Raw genomic sequence first — 17,778 nt, 5'->3', positions numbered from 1 at the left:
GGAAGTGCAGAGGTGTCTGTTTCTAGAATATCCAGGCAGAACAAGGGCTGCAGTGGCCCAGAGGTCCCTGCACTCAGCCCCTGATCAGATGGCCATCAGGGAGAGTTGGACCACAGCCAGGGCCAGCTGATGCGGTGTTGAGGACTTCGGTGCACTATTGGGGCTCGGGCTGTGCTCCTGAGTTATCTGAGCATGAGCCCCAGGCCCCTGTACTCCCTACAATGAAAATAGATGACTCCAGACAAATTCTCATAGAGCCCTGGGGAATATTTTACCCTAGACACATAAACTTTCAATTTGAAAATTGCCAAAGGCAAGAGGGAACTTGGTTAAAACATAGACCCTATTATTGGAACCCGTCTCCCTCCCTTCCTCCCTCCCTTTTTCCCTCCCCCTCCCTCATTTCCTCCCTTTCTCCCTTTACCCTCCCTTCCCCCCTCTCCCTCCCTCCCTGTCTCCTTCATGGTCATGAAGCCCTTTCTGGGTGCAGGAGCCATCAGCAATGGAGGCTGCATAAGGTCAAGCTGCTGGCCTGGAGGGCCAATTTCTCAGGGCAGATACCACCTATGGCTCCAGAATTTGAGTGGGGTGGTCAGGAAAGGCTGTTTTCCTCAGTAGAGGCTGGGTAGGCATCTTGTGGCTATATTAGAGGGCAGCAGCAGTGGGGGTGCACAGCGTGCCCCATGCCCTTGCTCAGGGTGGGTACTTGACAGTACTGCACTGAATGGATTAAACAGCCCTGAATTAAAACATGGGAAAACTGGCTCTACAGCAGCATTCACTATAAGCATTTTTAAAACTCTTAGCCAACATTGTGTGAGCAATTCTGTGGACCAGGTACTGTGTCGAGTGCTTTATTTAAAATCCGCCCAGCAACCCCATCAGAAGCATTCCCATTACAGATGAGGAAATGGGTTGCCCTGACTGGGGACAGAGTGGGCACTAGAGGGGAGTTTGGCCAGGAGGGGCTGTGCTGCCCCAGCCCCTGAACAGGACAGACAGGGAACCAGCTCGCTGTCCCCAGCAGGGGCTGACTTGTGTATTTGCGCCTTCTGTGCAGCGTGGAAATGAATCCCTTCTAACGGGTGTTTTCTCTTCCCAGTGAAATGCTTAGAACTGCCACCACAGTCCGCAGAGCCACCGCAGCCCCAGCCGCCTCGGATCTGAGGGTCCCTTGCAGCAGCCGCTCACAGTGGTCCTGCCACTGAGGACCAAGATCCTGATTTCATTTGGACCCGCAGCTGCTGTACTGTTCCTTTGATATCATTGGCTTCTCGTTGTTCTTAAGTTTTCTGGATGAGCTCTTGGTGTTTGTGAGTTTGGTTTCTGTGCCCTGCAGACAGGCTGGTGGTGCCCTCCCTGCCACAGATACCCTGAAATCCAGCCGTGGGAGCTGCTGGGTCACCCACTCCCCAAAACTAGACAATCCCAGGCCTTAGTGAGCTGGGGAGGGGGACCAAGCTGAGGGAGGCCAAGAGGACATTTGTGCTTAGGGGACAAGATATTGACCACAGGGTAGTGTGGTTCCTGACTCATTGGCGGGTTTCTGCCAAAAGGCAGCCCTAGTGTGACCTCAGAGAACAATCAGGGGCCCAGCTAACAGACGGTGCTTAGAGCCCCTGCAAGGAATGAACCAGTGAACACCAGGTAACACTGGGCACACACGACACCCAGGGTGGAGGTGGGGGGTCATTTCTGTCCTTTCCAATTCCAGCTTTGACACTCACTGCTGGGCTTCCAGAGAGCTGGTCCATGTGGAGACTTTACATTTTACATTTATTTAATTGCAAAAATGCATGCCATGCTAGTCCTGCCCTCAGAGTTTAGGAATTTTCTAGACAAGTACAAGCTGTGACTCTCAAGTCTAATTCCCATCTGATTCCATAGGGGGCTGGATGTGGTCTTCAGGCTGACATGATTAGTTTTTAGGAATCATTTATGTATTAGAAATGAATTTATCCCCCTTCCTCTTGTGTTCTTATTTGGTAGCAAAAGATACAGACATCAAGAATGAGTATCAAAGCCAGAAGCATGCTTGTTGTTTGCTTAGAAATATATTTGAGGGGGAGGGGAGGGGAGAAGAGGGGAGGGATGTTTGCTTGGTTTAGTGACATATGCCTGCCTTGGCAAGTTTATAGATATACTGTCTGGTCTGTTGATGATGAGCACTGGGGGCTTGCTCACTGTGGGAAACACCAGAACCCAGGGACTGGCTCCTCACTTGACCTGGCACTATCTTATTTGGGCTGGAGCAGAGCTGACTTCCTGGAATGTTCTCTTTGGCCCACATGTGGTCCTGTTTCTGGGAGCTCTGCTGTCAGAGGCTGAGCTAGAGTATAGAGTCACTGTCTACTGATAATAAGTTTGGAGTGTCAAAAGTCACTCCCTGAGAACATAATGAAGGTCAGCAGGAAGATAGGCTCCTATTTACACAAGTTCATGTGCCTCTGCCCTGCACAGGAGGCCCCACCAGTCTCCCAGGCTCTATGTTAGCTCCTTGTCTGCTGAGCTGGGAGAGCCGACTCCAACTTAAGGAAACAGTTGAAATCTGAACAGACCCCATAGGTTATCTAATGCATGCCTCATGTGTTCATTTATGCACTTGTTTTAAAAACATACTCCGTTGTGTGATGGTAATCAGTTCAGTTGGATTGTGTGGCTCAGTGCTGCCCTTCGGATCCATTCCCAGTGCAGGCCTGCGGGTCCTAAAATGCCTTCTGTGTGGGGGTACCTCCCAGTCAGGCCAGGGGTATGTGTCTTTGAGGGGGCGTGGAGCACTGAGGACACTGGAGGAAGGAAAATCTGGCCTCCCCATGTTCCAAGAGATTGAGCAGGGGAGGCATTGCTTGCAAGGTATGCCTTTTTCTAACACCTCCCAGCCCTCACTAGCCAGATTGTTGTCAACTTTGCTCGGCTTCCCCGTCCCAACGATGACAAGAGCTGATGGCCTGAATCCCTGGCCAGTGCTGGGCTGGAGGCAGCTATGAAGGATTTTTGCATCTATGGCTTGTTGCTACGTAGATAGATTGACCTCAGGACCCAGGAACAGCCAGTGTCCTAAGGACAGGAGTCAGAGAGGGATTGTGTTAGGATGTCTGAGCACCAAGGCCCTCCTGAGGCCTTTAACGGGGAAAAAAAGGGCCAGCGTTTGCATGTGATTAAATACTCTCTCCCTGCCACTGGGAACTGTGGACATTTTATAGAGAAGTCAGTCACAGCAGTGAGTAGGATGAGGAGTGATGTGGCCTGTATGGCCCCTGGCATGGCGAGGATTTGCACTGGAATTAGTTGGGTTTCTCCCCTTAGCTTTAACCTGAGGCTTGTGATGGCAAAGAACTTGCACCCCTCCATCTGGGATGAGAAGTCAACACGCTCTGTAAAGCCACATTCTGAGCAGCACTGACTTCAGTTGCCAAACCCATTTTGTTCCTCCCTAGCTCTCGGGGTGCCTTCTGCAGAATGAGTGCTCAAACCTGCTGCTAGTGGCTGGCCAAGCCTGGAAAGTCACTCAGCCACCCATTTGCAGAGCTGTCAACCCAGGTGGAGTACTGATACCTGCAGAAGCCTATGGGGCTTTTGTAACTATGTGATTATCTGAAAGTTGCATTGGCTGGTGTGGGCCTCTCTCAGATGATAAGGGAGATAAAGTGAGTGAATTAGAAGGGCCAGTTGAAAAGAGCCAATCCGTATCAGCTTAACGTGGTGGGCAGGTTGGGGGGGGGGCAGGGGAGGAGAGCTGGCTCAGTGTTATTAACAGCACGTGGAGGAAGGAGACATGGCAGCTTTGTGGGGTGGAATACCCTCTCAGGTCGGACCCATAGAACAGTGCCAGCCCACTGCCTTGGCTACTTGGGTTGGGAGTTAGTATCAGTTCTCTGAGGAAGAAGAAATAGAGACTGATCAAGTCCCCAGTACTTTTTATGTGCTTGTATTTAAGAGTGAATTGTAAACTGTCTCGTCTTTGCATTAAACAAAATGGAACCTAAGAGATTATTGCATTGTGGTGGCGTTCAAGGCACTTCCTTTGTCAGGTGATGCTGTTTTTTTCCCCTAATTATGATATGGAGCTGACCTCCTCCACACCCTCCCCAGCCAAAGGTATTTCTCTGGAAGGAGAGAGGTAGGTTAGGGCTTCCAGGGGGTGGCCCCCCTCAGGGTATAAGGAGCTAAGGCCTAGAGCTGTACAGTGATGTGCCTGATGTTCCAGGGTGCGTGGGGGGCAAGGGGTGGCGGGAGGGCAAAGGCTCCAGACTCCTGACTCCCAAGCCCACTGCTTTGCCTTCTTCAATGAAAGGCAGTATCGAGGGTGGCTGTGAGGTCTGTGCAGTGGTTTCAGCCAGAGAAACTGAGCAAGGAGGAGGGCCCTGCACCCCATCACTCATTGCTGCTGTGTGTGGAAAGGCCTGTTTGGGATAAAGTGTGCTCTTGTCATGACCCCACAGCTTGGCTTACAGACTGAAAAGACAGCCTGACATTTCAGCATGAGCAAGATGCGGTGGACACTAGGAGGGCTTCCACATTGAGGTGGGTGACATTTTTGTTCTAGTAGTAAAACAGCACTAAGTCTTCAAACCCAAACCCACCGAGTGACTTTTCAGTGCAGAGGTTCTGCATGGCCAACTGGGGTCTCACACAGTGGCCCTCCCAGCCTTGCTACTCAGCTGTCACTGCTGAGGACTACAGCTACAGTGACTGCTCCATGGAGAGGGACAGGGATCGAGGTCTTTTTAAGAAGGGTGAGCCTCAGGGGTACCATGGTTTCATCCAAGCCCTTCCAGCCCACCAGAAGGCCAGCATTCCTTATGTAGACTTGGGGTGGGGACTCTGGGGCTTCTCAGAAGTGCACCCAGTTTTAGGCTCCAGGACTCATGGCCTGGAAAGACAGCTCTGCCTCCTCAGAGCTGCACCTGGTTCTCAGGTGTCTCCAGTCCTTTCCTGTGTCCTTAACATTTTTTCAAGGTTAAGGTCAAGAGGCATTTCAGATTTTTAAATCACAGTACTTACCCATTTCAGCCAAAACACTGAAGACTTAAGATAAATTGCATTTATGATTTAGTAAATGAATTCAATTATTTAAAGGCACATAATAAAATAACATGGATTGAATGTTTACCATTACTAATTTCCCCCAAGGGGGGGGGGGGGGGAAATCTACCAAAACACTTAAAAAAAAGAAACCACAGAGCAAAGATATTATCATTTTAATTACAGATTGTAATATAGTGCATCAGGTGAGGCAAATACGATACTGTACCAGTTTTTAAAAATCTGCACCGTAAAGGTTTTACATTCTAGTACACTTAAATAAAACTGAAAAAAAGAACTGCTTAGGTAACAAAACTATACTTCAAATTATTTTAGAAATAGTTTTGTGCTAGGAACATATAAAGGAGAATGATCTCAATTGCTGCTTTCAAATCGAATGGGAGTTTTGAGGGCTCCTCCTAGGGCCCCACATGCAGAGGAGGGTGCGACAGCCCAGCCTAGGCCCCCACCCTGCCCAGCACCAAGCTAGGTGACCTGGGCAAGAATAAGCCCTCTCTGCTGCTCTGGTTCTGTCAGAAGCCTCATCCAGTCCCCACCAAGTTTAATAGTCTTAGTGCAGCTGGGGATTAAAGGATATTTCTAGGGAACAAAAAAAGGGAATGTCTCCATTTAGGAAGAAAACAGTGTATCAATGAATAATCCAGTTTATCCATTTGTAAATAAGCTTTCAGATATGTTGGGAGCATAAATCAAAAGCTAATATAAATTGAACTATGATTTAGAAACAAATCCCCAGCTGATAAAAATGGAGAATTCATTTTAGGTAATCAAATTACTTGGAAGAAGTACTTCTGATACCTGACAAGTACCAGATAATTTTCTTTAAGAATCAGAAAGTTCCAAGTTGAAAAAACATCTATTCTCTTAACTATTTGTAAAAAAATCTTTTTTAAGAATATATTTTCAAAAATAAGGTCAATATGTAAGACTGTGCATGGCGTCCACTAATTAAACAAACTAGATATTCCAATGCAGTTGTACTCAGCTCTAACCCTATGGGCTTCTGAGGCTCCCTGACTCCAAAGGCAAGCTTAACTCCTGCAATGATGGGGGTCCCAGTGATTGGCAGAAATGGGCAGGGCAGGGGGAGGGTTTGGCCTGCTGGGGCGGGTACAAGATTCTGTAACACCACACAGAGGAACTCAGCTCTAGCACTAGTGGATGGACCAGCTGATGGTAAATTAGTTCCTGCCCACAATGACAGAGTCCCAGAACCCAAAGTCAGGAGGGAAGGCTCAAAACTGGGAGGAGAGGCCTGGCCGGAGAAGGTTGGCTCTGAGATGAGAAAACCCAGGGAAGTGCGTGTTATGCTTTTGGCAACTGAAGCCACAGCTCAGTGGTTGCTTTAAAATACTGACATGAAGTCATATGAATAAACTGAATTAAAGAGATCTTCAGACAGGCAGATAACAGGTGAGAGCGGACTCAGAAGCAGGAGGCTGCAAGGTCAGACAGGCCAGGAGCTGTGGACAGCTCTGTGAAGGAGCCCACGGGGAGGCCAGCGCAGAGCTGCCAGAGTCCTCCCCCTCTGCCAAGCCATCCCGAGGGAAACTGCTGCTATTGCCATCAGTGGCCTAGGCCACCTCAGGAGGCAAGTACCAAAGTCAGGTGAGGCTAGAACACAATGCCTTTTAAACAACAGTATTCAAGTCGCGTTTTAAATGTACCACATAAAAGTTATCATGAGCTGTTTTTGAAAAGAATTTCTCACAGTCCAGTTAGCAGATACCTCCTGGGGTGACTAGTATAAACATAAAAAAGGACATAGGAAAATAAATGCATATTTCTCTTTTTAAAAAATACCTTACATGTACACAACAGTAATTGGTACAGGGGCCCCCTTGCAAGAACTCTAGAACAGAGGGCAATGGTCTGTTTTTCCCCCAAAATAGTTAACTTTAAAACAGTCAAGTTGTAGCAAGGAGCTGAAAGAAGCCCGGGGCTGGCAACATGGTCTCTAAGTAAATGGTGTTTGTTTTAATGAAGGAAAGAAATGGTATGAGACTTTCTTGAACCTAAGCACTATGTTCCATTCATTATGGCTTCTCCCAAGCGCCTGGGCTGGTCACAGGGTCAATGGGACAGACAGCCACCCCTGAGAAACCCAACAGGAGGGAAATGGGATGTTCAGAAAACAAAAAAGTATAGACGACAGTGGGAGCTGGCACCTAGCCACACACAGGGTCGCTGGTTGGAAGTGCTGTCCAGATGTGGAGGGCACTGGGCCTAATCCTAAAAGACAAGATCACAATCTATAGCCGGAACAGGTCGCAGGACCCTTGCCTGAGTCACCCGGGAAAGCAGTGGAGCCGCAGGATGGCCTTGATGGCTGGACTCACCGGAACTACTGTCTCTGCAGCATCAGACTGAGGTGTGGACGGGTGTGACTGAGTGGGAAGGTGAGGAACCCCGCTCAGATGGGGATGAGGCTCGAGTGGCCACCTCCCGCTGCAGGTCCTCCACCCTCTTCTGCAGCTCCGCCCTCACAGCCAGCAGCTCCTTGAGATTTTGGTGAATTGGCATCTGGGGGCAAGCAGGACACAGCTGCGTTAGCCACTCATGGGCACTTTCAGCATGCAGATGCTTCTAACTGCAGGATGAGTTCACAACCAAGATGCCCATGTGTCCTCATGCCAAGCTACAGGGACTCTCTACCCAGGAGCCAGATGTTCCAGCTAACCCCGTGGGGATGCTTTTGTCACCCTGTGCTCCCCTGCCAGCTTGGCCAAATTCCCAGAGGACACAAGCGGGCTCAGGTGAAACCTCAACCTGCGCATCAGGCAAGGCCACAGGTACTGACTGGTCGTAAAATGCTACTGGCTTCTGCCCCTCGCACGCATACATACCTCCATTACCTCTGAATTTTTACAATTTTATAAATAGCTCTACTGACTAAAAATGCTTCTGTTAAATCAGCACTTTCTACAACTTGAAGTTTTATTCATTTTCATTGATTGGAATAGGAGCTAGCAGAAGCCCCTGGAGAGGGCAGTGCCAGCAGAGGGGAGTCCCCTGGGGACACTGGCTCTTCCCTCCCTCCTTCCTTCCATACAGCTAGGCACAACCACTTAACACCCTCTAATGCAGCGGTTCTCAACCTGTGGGTTGCAAACAATAAAAATACTTCCTGCATATCAGATATTTACATGACGATTCATAACAGTAGCAAAATTACAGTTATGAAGTAGCAACGAAAATAATTTTATGGTTGGAGGTCACCACAACATGAGGAACTGTATTAAATTGCGGCATTAGGAAGGTTGAGAACCACTGCAATGGCTTCTTCGTGCCACCCTAAGGGTAACAGCCTGGCCTTGTCCTCAAGGCCCTGTGTAGTCTGACCCCAGCCTGCCTCTCCTGCTCACCTCTCACCAGGTCCAGCATTCCAGAACCTTCCAGGTATTGGAAGCATGTGCTGTCCCTTCTGCCTGGAGTACTCTTCCCCCAGCCTTTTCACACACGTGCTTGCTTCAGCCCACAGGGACCAGTGTAAATAGCACATGCTCTGGGGGTGGGGGGACACTTTTGGACTCTCCATTCCTACCAGGCCTGTCTATTTCATCATTTACCTCCACCAAAGACTGAACTGTCCCATTAGGGAAGCCAATGATGACAAGCCTGACTGGAAGAAAGAGGGAAGGTGGAAGACAGATGAGAGGGTCAGAGATCAGAGAAGGGGGAAACAGATGAGAAAGGGACAGATGAGAGGGAGGGGCAGAGACATGAGAGAAAGAGGAAGAGAGAAACAGAGACAAGGGGGTGACAGAGATGAGAGGGGAAGAGAGGGACAGGCAGAAAATGAAAGCGGGACAGAGATGTGAGTGAGCGAGCCAGAGAAGAAAGGAAGTGAGATGAAAAAGAGACAGGGCAGCCAGGTGCCCCCATCATAGCACAGTGGCTTGGTGACCAGCACGGAAGAGGCCGAGAACAAACTCCTGACTTTGGCAGGTCAGAGGAAGAACGGAGCAACAAGGCGCAGCCCTACCACCCATCAAGGTAGGAATTCATTTTACACTTGTACACCCACAAGGTCTCAGTGAGGCTAAGGGCCTTGCCCCACATCAGGCATCAGAGACAATCACCGCCAGAAATAGGATTTGGCCCTGGCTGCTTGGGGGCAGCCTTTCCTTCCATAACTGGCTGCACCAGGAGGCCTTGTGTGACTGACTTTGGCCACTAGGGGATGAGTGGCTCAAGGAGCAGGCCACTCCAAAGAGGAAAGCAGAACAGATTTTGGAACTGTGCTTGTGAGGAAGCTTTCTGGAGGCCAGATGATTGCTAACTGATATCATGGCACTCTGCACAGATGCCACAGAGCTAAGGACAGATGCTCGCTGGTACAGGGATAAACTTTACTGAACATTTAAAATGAGTTACTAATGGCTTACTGGCCACAAGTGAAATTTTTTAAAAAATCTGTATTTAAAACATTGACCAATGACCAATGTATACTAAGTGTATACTATTTGTTTTCATGGAGTAAAGAGTTGAGACTGTGTCTCTCCAGCTTCAGATGTTCTTCAATAAAGAAAATATTTTACAACTCTTAGAAGTTAGCATTTTTGCTACTCAAAGCACACACTAAACCCAGAACCCGTTTGGTATGTAGAAATGTGCTCTGGCTGCCTTAGTGCTGAGATCCCCTCACACCAGTGTGGACATGTGTGCTTCCCTTGCTACCCTGCGCTGTAACATAGGAAGCGGCTAGTAGTCCCTTGCACCACATTAGAAATCTGCATGAGACACGGTAACAGCAGCTGGGCCCTCATATAGTAAATGGAGGGGAGTTTCAAATAAGGGAAGGGTTCTAAAGAAGGTTCTGAGACCACCAGCTATTGCTACCATGAGAGGCAGAGTAGGGGGTGACTCAGCGGCAGCCTGTGGGGCATGGAGTCCATCAGCCTGGGAGGAGGGGTGGCAGAGGCACAGGTGCAGCGGAACCTGAGGCCTGGTTCTAGGACCTGCTTGGACAGAAGGACAAGTACTGGGCTGAGCGGGCCCTGATCATGGAGTTCTGGCAAACAGGCCTCAGGTCTTGAGGGTGGCATGGCTGACTCAGAGGTTCCAGAGGTGGAAAGGGCTTCTGTAGCTAAAGCTTCGTGGAACAGATGGAATGACACAGGAAAAGAAGAATCAAGTGATGAGCACCTTGGGCTGTGGTGTGAGAGAAAAAGGGAGCTGGTCAGGAGATGAAAAGCAGTGCCTTGGGCAGCAATTTGCACCTGTCAAACAGAACCTGGAGCTAAGTCTACAGTGAGTGACTTTTCCAGTAGGGTGGGAAGGTTAGTGAAGTGACAGTACCTTCGAAGTTCAAGTGCCAAGCCAACTGAAAAGGGAAATGAACAGTTTGGTCTTCCCCAAGGTTAGTGGGGCTTGGGATTGTTATAGGTGGAATCATATCCTATCCCCTCATTCATATGTGGAAGTTCTAACCCCCATACCACAGGTTGTGACTATATTTGGAGAAGTGTTTTTTATAGAGTTGATCAAGTCAAAGTGAAATCATTAAAGTTGTCCCTAATCCAATATGACTGTTGTTCTTATAAAAAGGGGAAATTTGAACACAAACACACATAAAAGGAAGATGATGGCCATCTACAAGACAAGGAGAGAGGCCTGGAGCAGATCATTCCCTCATGGGCCTCAGAAAGAACCAACCCGGCTGACACCATTCATCTTGTCCTTCTAGCCTCCAGATGTGGGAGACAACACATTTTTATTGTGTGAGCCACCCAGTCTGTGGTACTTTGCTATGGCAGCTCTAGCAGATTAAGACAGAGATGAAATGTGCCTGGAGAGACTGAAGACACTGAATGAGGGAAGAATTGAGAAGGAAGAGGGCAGAAAGGAAAGGCAGATTTGTGTATCTGTGGCCAACAGAAGCGATGATGTTAAGCAAGGCCCTGGAAACATACTCCAGGTGGACTGCCAGGAAATCCTAACAATATTTAACTTTAAAAAACAACTTCAGCAGAAAGCCTGTCCACGGAGGTGAGGGCTGCCTCCCATCAGTATGTTCCCCACCTAGCACCAACCATGCCCTGGCCACCCATGTGGAGGAGATTGAGGGTGGGGCAGGACTGTGTAGAGCAGAGGTTTGGGGGAGCACCATAGGGACCCTAACTGGTAGTGTCTGAACCACAGCTCAAACTCAGCCCCTGAAGACCAAGGGTGACCACAGCCGGGCTACCTGGCCTTGATGTGCACTGTTCTCTATTTTTTTAATCTCAGAAAATATCAGTGAAAAAGTGTGGCAGGAGAGGGAAACTTTACCCCTTCTTCAAGGGGCACTGTTCTGCGGCTCAGCACAGGCCCCCTTTCTGCTGTGCTACTAGAATCTAGAAACAAACCACGATGCATTTTTCAAATACCCTTCCACTGACTCCCCATATGGTACCCTGCATAATTGGTACTGCTACCCCCATAACACCTCTGAGTCAAGTTCCTGTAAAAGCTGAGTCAAACTTGGTAGCTAATAATACTTCATCTATGTACCATCAGCATAAGACAGAGGTGCTAAGATTTTTAACTCTAACCCAGCAAATGGCATCTGGGTTGGTGTGTGAAAGGAGCCTGCTGGAACATGACTGCAAAGGGTTGAACCCTGAGAGTCAAGGGCAGAGGGCCTTCAGTATAATGTGCTTACACCTGGCATGCACCCATTTCTGAAATACCATCTTTACTTGAACAGAAAGACATACTCTTTTGAAAAGAAGAAAAACAAAAAGATACCTGAGGCCTCATTCGTGGATTCCATCGCACGTAATAGTTTACCCATAATTCCAAATGACTCATACTAGCAACAGGATATAAGACGTGGTTTTCATAATTCACAAAGAAGGGATTAGAAAATTCATCGAGCTGACTATTGATATAAGACCATAAGGATATAGTTTTCGTATATATATCCTGAAAAACAAAAAAGGAATACATTGAAATAAATTCACCTTTTCTTCACATCCTTAAGAATTTGTATTACATAAAGAAAAGGACTTGCATAACAAATGAATTGGATTCAAATTTTTATTTGAATTCAATTTACTAAGCCCCACACCTATCCCTCTGTCATGCATCACCTCATGCTAGGGATGACACAAAAACACACACTGATTACTGTCCTGGAAAAATGGATTGCTGAGTTAACATCTGGCAACTGCGTCTGTGTGAAGGCGGAATGAGAACTTTCTAACAGCCATGGAATGATGGGGCTCATCCATAGCAAATACATTTTTAATTCTGGTTTGCAGTTTGTTTTTTGACTCTTAATATTAATGACTGTGGGTAGAATTTACAGATAAGATTCCTTTCATTGGGAAACCATGGCTCTCTTGTGCAAAACACACCAGGGTTGCAGGCTGGAGAAGCCTTATATAGAGAAGTCAATATATCATTAAATTATATCTCCCCACCACCTGATTTTGTGGTACATGGTTTAGAAATGTTATAATCATTTACATTGCTCATGTTTATAAATGCTGTCATCATTTACACTGCTCATCTGAATGAGAATATCCTGGTGGGGCAGGTAAATATTAAACATGGATCAAGCCCAGTGACAAAATAAAAACAAGAAAATGATGAGGCCAAGAGTATTTTCTACCATTCTGCTCTTTCCAAGACAGCTGACTTCCTCACAAGCTATCCAGACTTAGAAAATTCAATTCGGACCTTTTCATTACTTTATAAGAGAAACACCAGCATAATTCAAGGGACCCTGAATAGCCAAAACAATTTTGAAAAAGAACAAATTTGGAGGTCTCACATTTGCCAATTTGAAAACTTATTACAAAGATACAGTAATCAATACAGGTGGTAGTGGCATTGGAGGGATATAAATGTGGATTATTGGAATAGAAAAGAATACAGAAACAAATCCTCACATTTACAGTCAACTGACTTTCAATAAGAGTGCCAAGAAAATAGGGGAAAGATGATGGTCTTCTCAACAAATGGTGATGGGATAACTAGATAACCACATGCAAAAGAATGAAATTGGACCCTTGCTACACATTGATGGGAAGTGATTGCTAATAGGTATAGGATTTCTTTTGAAGGTGACAAAAATTTTATGAAAAATGGTGATGGTTGCACACTCATTATACTAAAAACCACTGAACTGTACACTTAAAGGGTGAATTTATATCTCAAGAGAGCTGTTTTTTTAGAGTACATTTTAGCAAAAAAAAAAAAAGGGGGGGGCTACACCTACGTCCCTCTCCATTTAGTCTCCCTTCTACAGTGGCACTTAATGGGAAAGGCACTTGAGCAACTTGGAAAGCAATGGACAGGATATAATGCACTTACCTCTTTGAACCGCTGCTGTTCACAATTGCACAAGAAAGTCCCAAAGAGACAGCTATAAAGGTGATCCAAGATTGTAATCAAGAATAGCTCATTAAATTCGAACGCTGAAGGAAACTTAAATGGAGAGGGAAATAAGGTTAAAGTTCAATGTCTAAAACAGATTGGTACAATATTTTTGTGAAAACACAGCTGACACATAACTATCTACAGTTTCAAGTCCAAGCTTATAGATCTGGCTGAACTGGAAGCAATAAAAATTGTACCTTCAATGCCTAAAAAGCTTATGGAGCCCTGGCTGGTGTGGCTCAGTTGGTTGGGCATCCTCCCATGCACCAATGGGTTGCTGGTTTGATTCCTGGTCAGAGCACATTCCTGAGTTGTGGGCTCAACCCCCTGGGGGGCAGGGGGTGTGTGGAGGTAGCTGATCAATATTGCATTTTCACATCCATGATTCTCTCCCCCCCTACCTTCCCCTCTCTCTAAAAATCAATTAAAAATCTAAAACAAAACAAAACACAAAAACTCATGGAGCTCCCATTTCTCCATGATGGTAGAAGTTCATATTCACTCTTCTGTCAGAAATAACTAGAAAGCTGGACAAGATATATGAAACATCTGTTTTCAGAAATTAGCAACAGACAGCATGGGACTGTGACCCCCAAGAGAAAGGAAACAGGGAGGTGAGCCCTACTATTGTCTCAGGTTTCCACCTAGAGGTACATTCTGGGCCATGGAGAAGGCAGGGGAGGGATTACAGGCACAGCATATATCAGAAGTGACTCAAGGAAAAATAGAAAGTCTATATGTATTAAAGAAACAACTCATAATTTAAAACCTTCCCATGGAGAAAACGCCTTGCACACACACCCCCGCCACCAATATATAAGCAATTGAACCTGGCAATACATAAAAAGGGTAGCAATACATGTGGGGTTGATTTCAGGAAGGAAAGGTTGGTTTAACATTTGAAAATCAATAATGTTACAAAAAATCAGTTAGTGAAATTCACCATATTAACAGAATGAGGAAGAAAATCACATGATCACCTCAACTGTTTTAGCTAATTTTTTTTCTATATATTTTTATTGACTTCAGAGAAAAAGGGAGAGGGAGCAAGAGATAGAAACATCAATGATGAGAGAGAATCATTGATTGACTGCCTCCTGCACGCCCCCAACTGGGGATCGAGCCTGCAACCCAACCTGGGCACGTGTGTGTGCCCTCAACCAGAATTGAACCTGGGACATTTTAGTCCCCAGGCCAATGCTCTATCCACTGAGCCAAATCAGCTAGGGCTGTTTTAGCTAATTCTTAATGAGATTTTGGAGAATTCTAAAACAAAGACTTTTCCTTTGCTAGGAGATTCTAACCAGTAGCTGGCATTTAGTAGCCACGAGAAGGCAATCTGGAAATGATAATGATTCTAGTAACAGGCATGTACTGGGGGGGGGGGTACTACCCTGTGCCAGAATTCTAATTTTAAAACAAAGTGACCTACAATAGAGGACTAGATAAAGAAGATGTGGTATATATACACAATGGAGTACTACACGGCCATAAGAAAGGATGAAACGGCATCATTTACAACAACATGGATGGACCCTGAAAACATTATGTGAAGTGAAATAAGTCAAACAGAAAAAGCTAAGAACTATATGATTTCACTCGTATGTGGAATATAAAACTGAAACTTATGAACACAAACAGCACTGTGGTGGTTGTCAGAGGGAGGGGGGAGGGGGAAGAAAAGGGTCCTAATATGAGGTGACAGAAGAATATCTGACTTTGGGTGGTGGGGACATGGTTCTATATACAGATTTTGTAAATTAGTAATCCACACATGTAACCTATATGTTCATGTTGACTAATGTCACCCCAATAAAATAAAATTATAAAAAGAACAGCAAAAACACACAAAAAAACATAGTGAAATATTAATCATCTACTGAATGAAACAAAGCCAATTAGAGCAAAACCAAATAGAACTACCCAGCATGTTTTTGTCAGTTTAAAGACCTATTCCCCACTCAGAATGATATTGGCACACTATCATGACTAATCCTGTCATCTCTAGAATGACAACCAGGGTCACTGATAGACAAGTTTATTTTTTAGCTTAGTCAGGACTGTCCAAACTCCAACTGAAATTATTTTCCTCACCAGGATATTTCATTCTCCAATTTAACCAATTCTTCTCAGTTACCTTGGATTAAGGTCAGCTTCTCTCCATCTTAAGGATTGCTCTTATAGAAACACACAATTCTGTTCTAAGAAGCCCCATCAGAATACCATTTATTCAGTAACTTCTAGGAGCTGTGGTGGTTGTTCCTTTTAGCATTCTTGTTCTCAGATTATCTAAATTAATGATCAACTAAATCTGTCTGACATGTTAAAAATAGCTACTGGTTAATCTTCTCTCAGAGCCTTTAAGATTGCCCCTTACAACTTTGACAATGGCCTCACATTCCAAATGGCTTTTAAAAGGCCAAGTGTATAATATGTCCACTTTCCAAGTCTTTTACTATGCATCTTAGTTATGCCCTATTCACAAATTATTAGAACCATGAAGTTTAATTTTAAGCAAATATATAACATTTGTGTTTATTGAAGTTTTATTAAATCAAGGATAGGAATGGAAAAATCTATTTTCTTTTCAAACATTTAAAAATATGTTTACTAACAGGACAGCAAGACTTTTATTGACATACTAGAGGCCTGGTGCATGAGATTCGTGCACTGGAGCGGGGAGTCCCTCAGCCTGGCCTGCACACTCTAGCAGTCCGTGACCCCTTGCTCCTTATCGCCTGCCTGCAGTGGAGGTGGGAGAGGCTCCGGCCACCACCACTGTGCTCGCCAGCCGTGAGCCCGGCTTCTGGCTGAGCAGTGCTCCCCCTGTGGGAGCGAGCACACAGACCTCCAGGGGGCAGCTCCTGCATTGAGTGTCTGCCCCCTGGTGGTCAATGCCTGTCATAACGACCGGTCGTTCTGCTGTTTGGTCGATTTACATATTACACTTTTATTATATAGGATTTTTGAATCTTATGAGTCTTCATTCCTAAGCGTGCATTCTGGATCTGGGAGCTCAGTTAGGTACATTCTAAAACCACTGACTCTGAGCCTTATTCTGGCCTAGTGGGCACCAGTTATGGAAGGTGACATGGGGCAGCCCTCAGCCCAAGCCCATCAGCACTCAAGACACTGGAATGCAAAGGCTCCTACTCACCTCAACTGCTATTCTCATTCAAAGGGCATTGTGGCATTAAATTCAACTCAGAAAACATTTCATGAGGGTAAGTAGCAATAATTTGTTTTGGCCTCTTCTCCTGGAAACTATACCATTTACATAAAAAGTGTGGTGTTAAACACTCCACTGAAATCTACACTAATAAAAGAGAAAGATGCAAATTGACCATACCTTTGCGACACCCACCAGCCAATCAGGAGTATGCAAATTAACCCAACAAAGATGGTGGTTAATTTGCATATGCAGGCGCCAAGTGGCCGGGGGCAGGGCAGGATGCTTGCGTCATTGCAGTGGCGACGATGCAGGCGTTCCCCACCGCCCCAGCCGCTCAGGGCCTCTGGGCAGCGTGGGAAGGCAGAAAGGCAGCTCCAGGCCAGAGCGAAGGCGGTGCTGGCAGCCAGGGGAAGGAAGGCCCATTCTTGCACGAATCTTTGTGCATTGGGCCTCTAGTCCATAATAAAATTCTGCACTTCTTGAGGGGCAAAAATAACAACAACTTAAACTTATCCAAAAAGGTAGAGTTTGTTAAAGTCTGGCTGTTGTGGAATGTCTTTGAGACTCTTTTCTAAAGAATCCCTCAATTTTCCCCTTAGTTCATTTTATATCAATTTGTGCACAGAGATTAGTTTATTTTATTCTGAGTTTTCTGACAGCTTTATACTGCATTAACTTACTTGATTTAGCAGTAGACAACCTAAAAATAAGTTAATCTTGTTATATTAACACATCTTTTCTAACAAGCTACATCCATTCACTTGTGACTTAATTGATAGATAAAGACTAATCATTCATGTTTCTACATCTAATGCACTAACAATATCATTTAAAAATAATTATGCACATTTCATGGACAGAGTCTTAGAGCTGTGAAAGGCATCTGAAATTTTCTAATCCAAACCCCTTATTTTCTTTCTTAAAAACAAGCAGTACAAAAATGATGCAGATTAGACATGAAAATAGGCACTAATCAACATGACAAGTGGTAGTCAGATTGAAGATGTTAATAACAGACGCACATTTACCTAGACATTTGGGAGGAATAAGCTACTTCACATCCACGAAGTGGTGCTTATCCCTTCAGAAGCATCAGAATTATTTCTTGTGTTCAATTTTTTAAAATATATTTTTATTGATTTCAGAGAGGGAGAAAGAGATAGAAACATCAATGATAAGAAATCATTGAT

The 17,778-nt window shown here is 45.5% G+C and overlaps 2 protein-coding genes across 11 annotated transcripts in view; one reads left to right on the top strand and one right to left on the bottom strand.

Annotated features, from left to right (window-relative positions):
* Positions 1-3,986, top strand: part of CD99L2 (CD99 molecule-like 2) — a 42,125-nt gene extending 38,139 nt beyond the window's left edge. The window contains exon 12 of the mRNA XM_014529762.1: positions 1,103-3,986. Coding sequence (XP_014385248.1) covers positions 1,103-1,167 — 65 coding nt within the window. The 3' untranslated portion in view covers positions 1,168-3,986. The remainder of the gene's footprint in view (positions 1-1,102) is intronic.
* Positions 3,987-5,185: 1,199 nt separating this feature from the next.
* The window catches only part of MTMR1 (myotubularin related protein 1), a 58,714-nt gene continuing 46,121 nt past the window's right edge, over positions 5,186-17,778 (bottom strand). For 9 of the 10 annotated variants that reach the window (XM_014529764.1, XM_014529765.1, XM_005881950.2 and 6 more), the window contains 3 exons: positions 13,351-13,464; positions 11,779-11,955; positions 5,186-7,569 (listed from right to left, as the gene is read on the bottom strand). In XM_014529764.1, coding sequence (XP_014385250.1) covers positions 7,408-7,569; positions 11,779-11,955; positions 13,351-13,464 — 453 coding nt within the window. In that variant the 3' untranslated portion in view covers positions 5,186-7,407. The remainder of the gene's footprint in view (positions 7,570-11,778; positions 11,956-13,350; positions 13,465-17,778) is intronic. The other variant, XM_014529766.1, reaches the window with a different exon arrangement.

Source organism: Myotis brandtii, unplaced genomic scaffold (genome assembly GCF_000412655.1).
Source record: "Myotis brandtii unplaced genomic scaffold, ASM41265v1 scaffold695, whole genome shotgun sequence".
Taxonomy (NCBI): domain Eukaryota; kingdom Metazoa; phylum Chordata; class Mammalia; order Chiroptera; family Vespertilionidae; genus Myotis; species Myotis brandtii.
The sequence above is the reverse complement of the archived record's forward strand: the minus strand, read 5'-3'. Positions and strand labels throughout refer to the sequence as shown.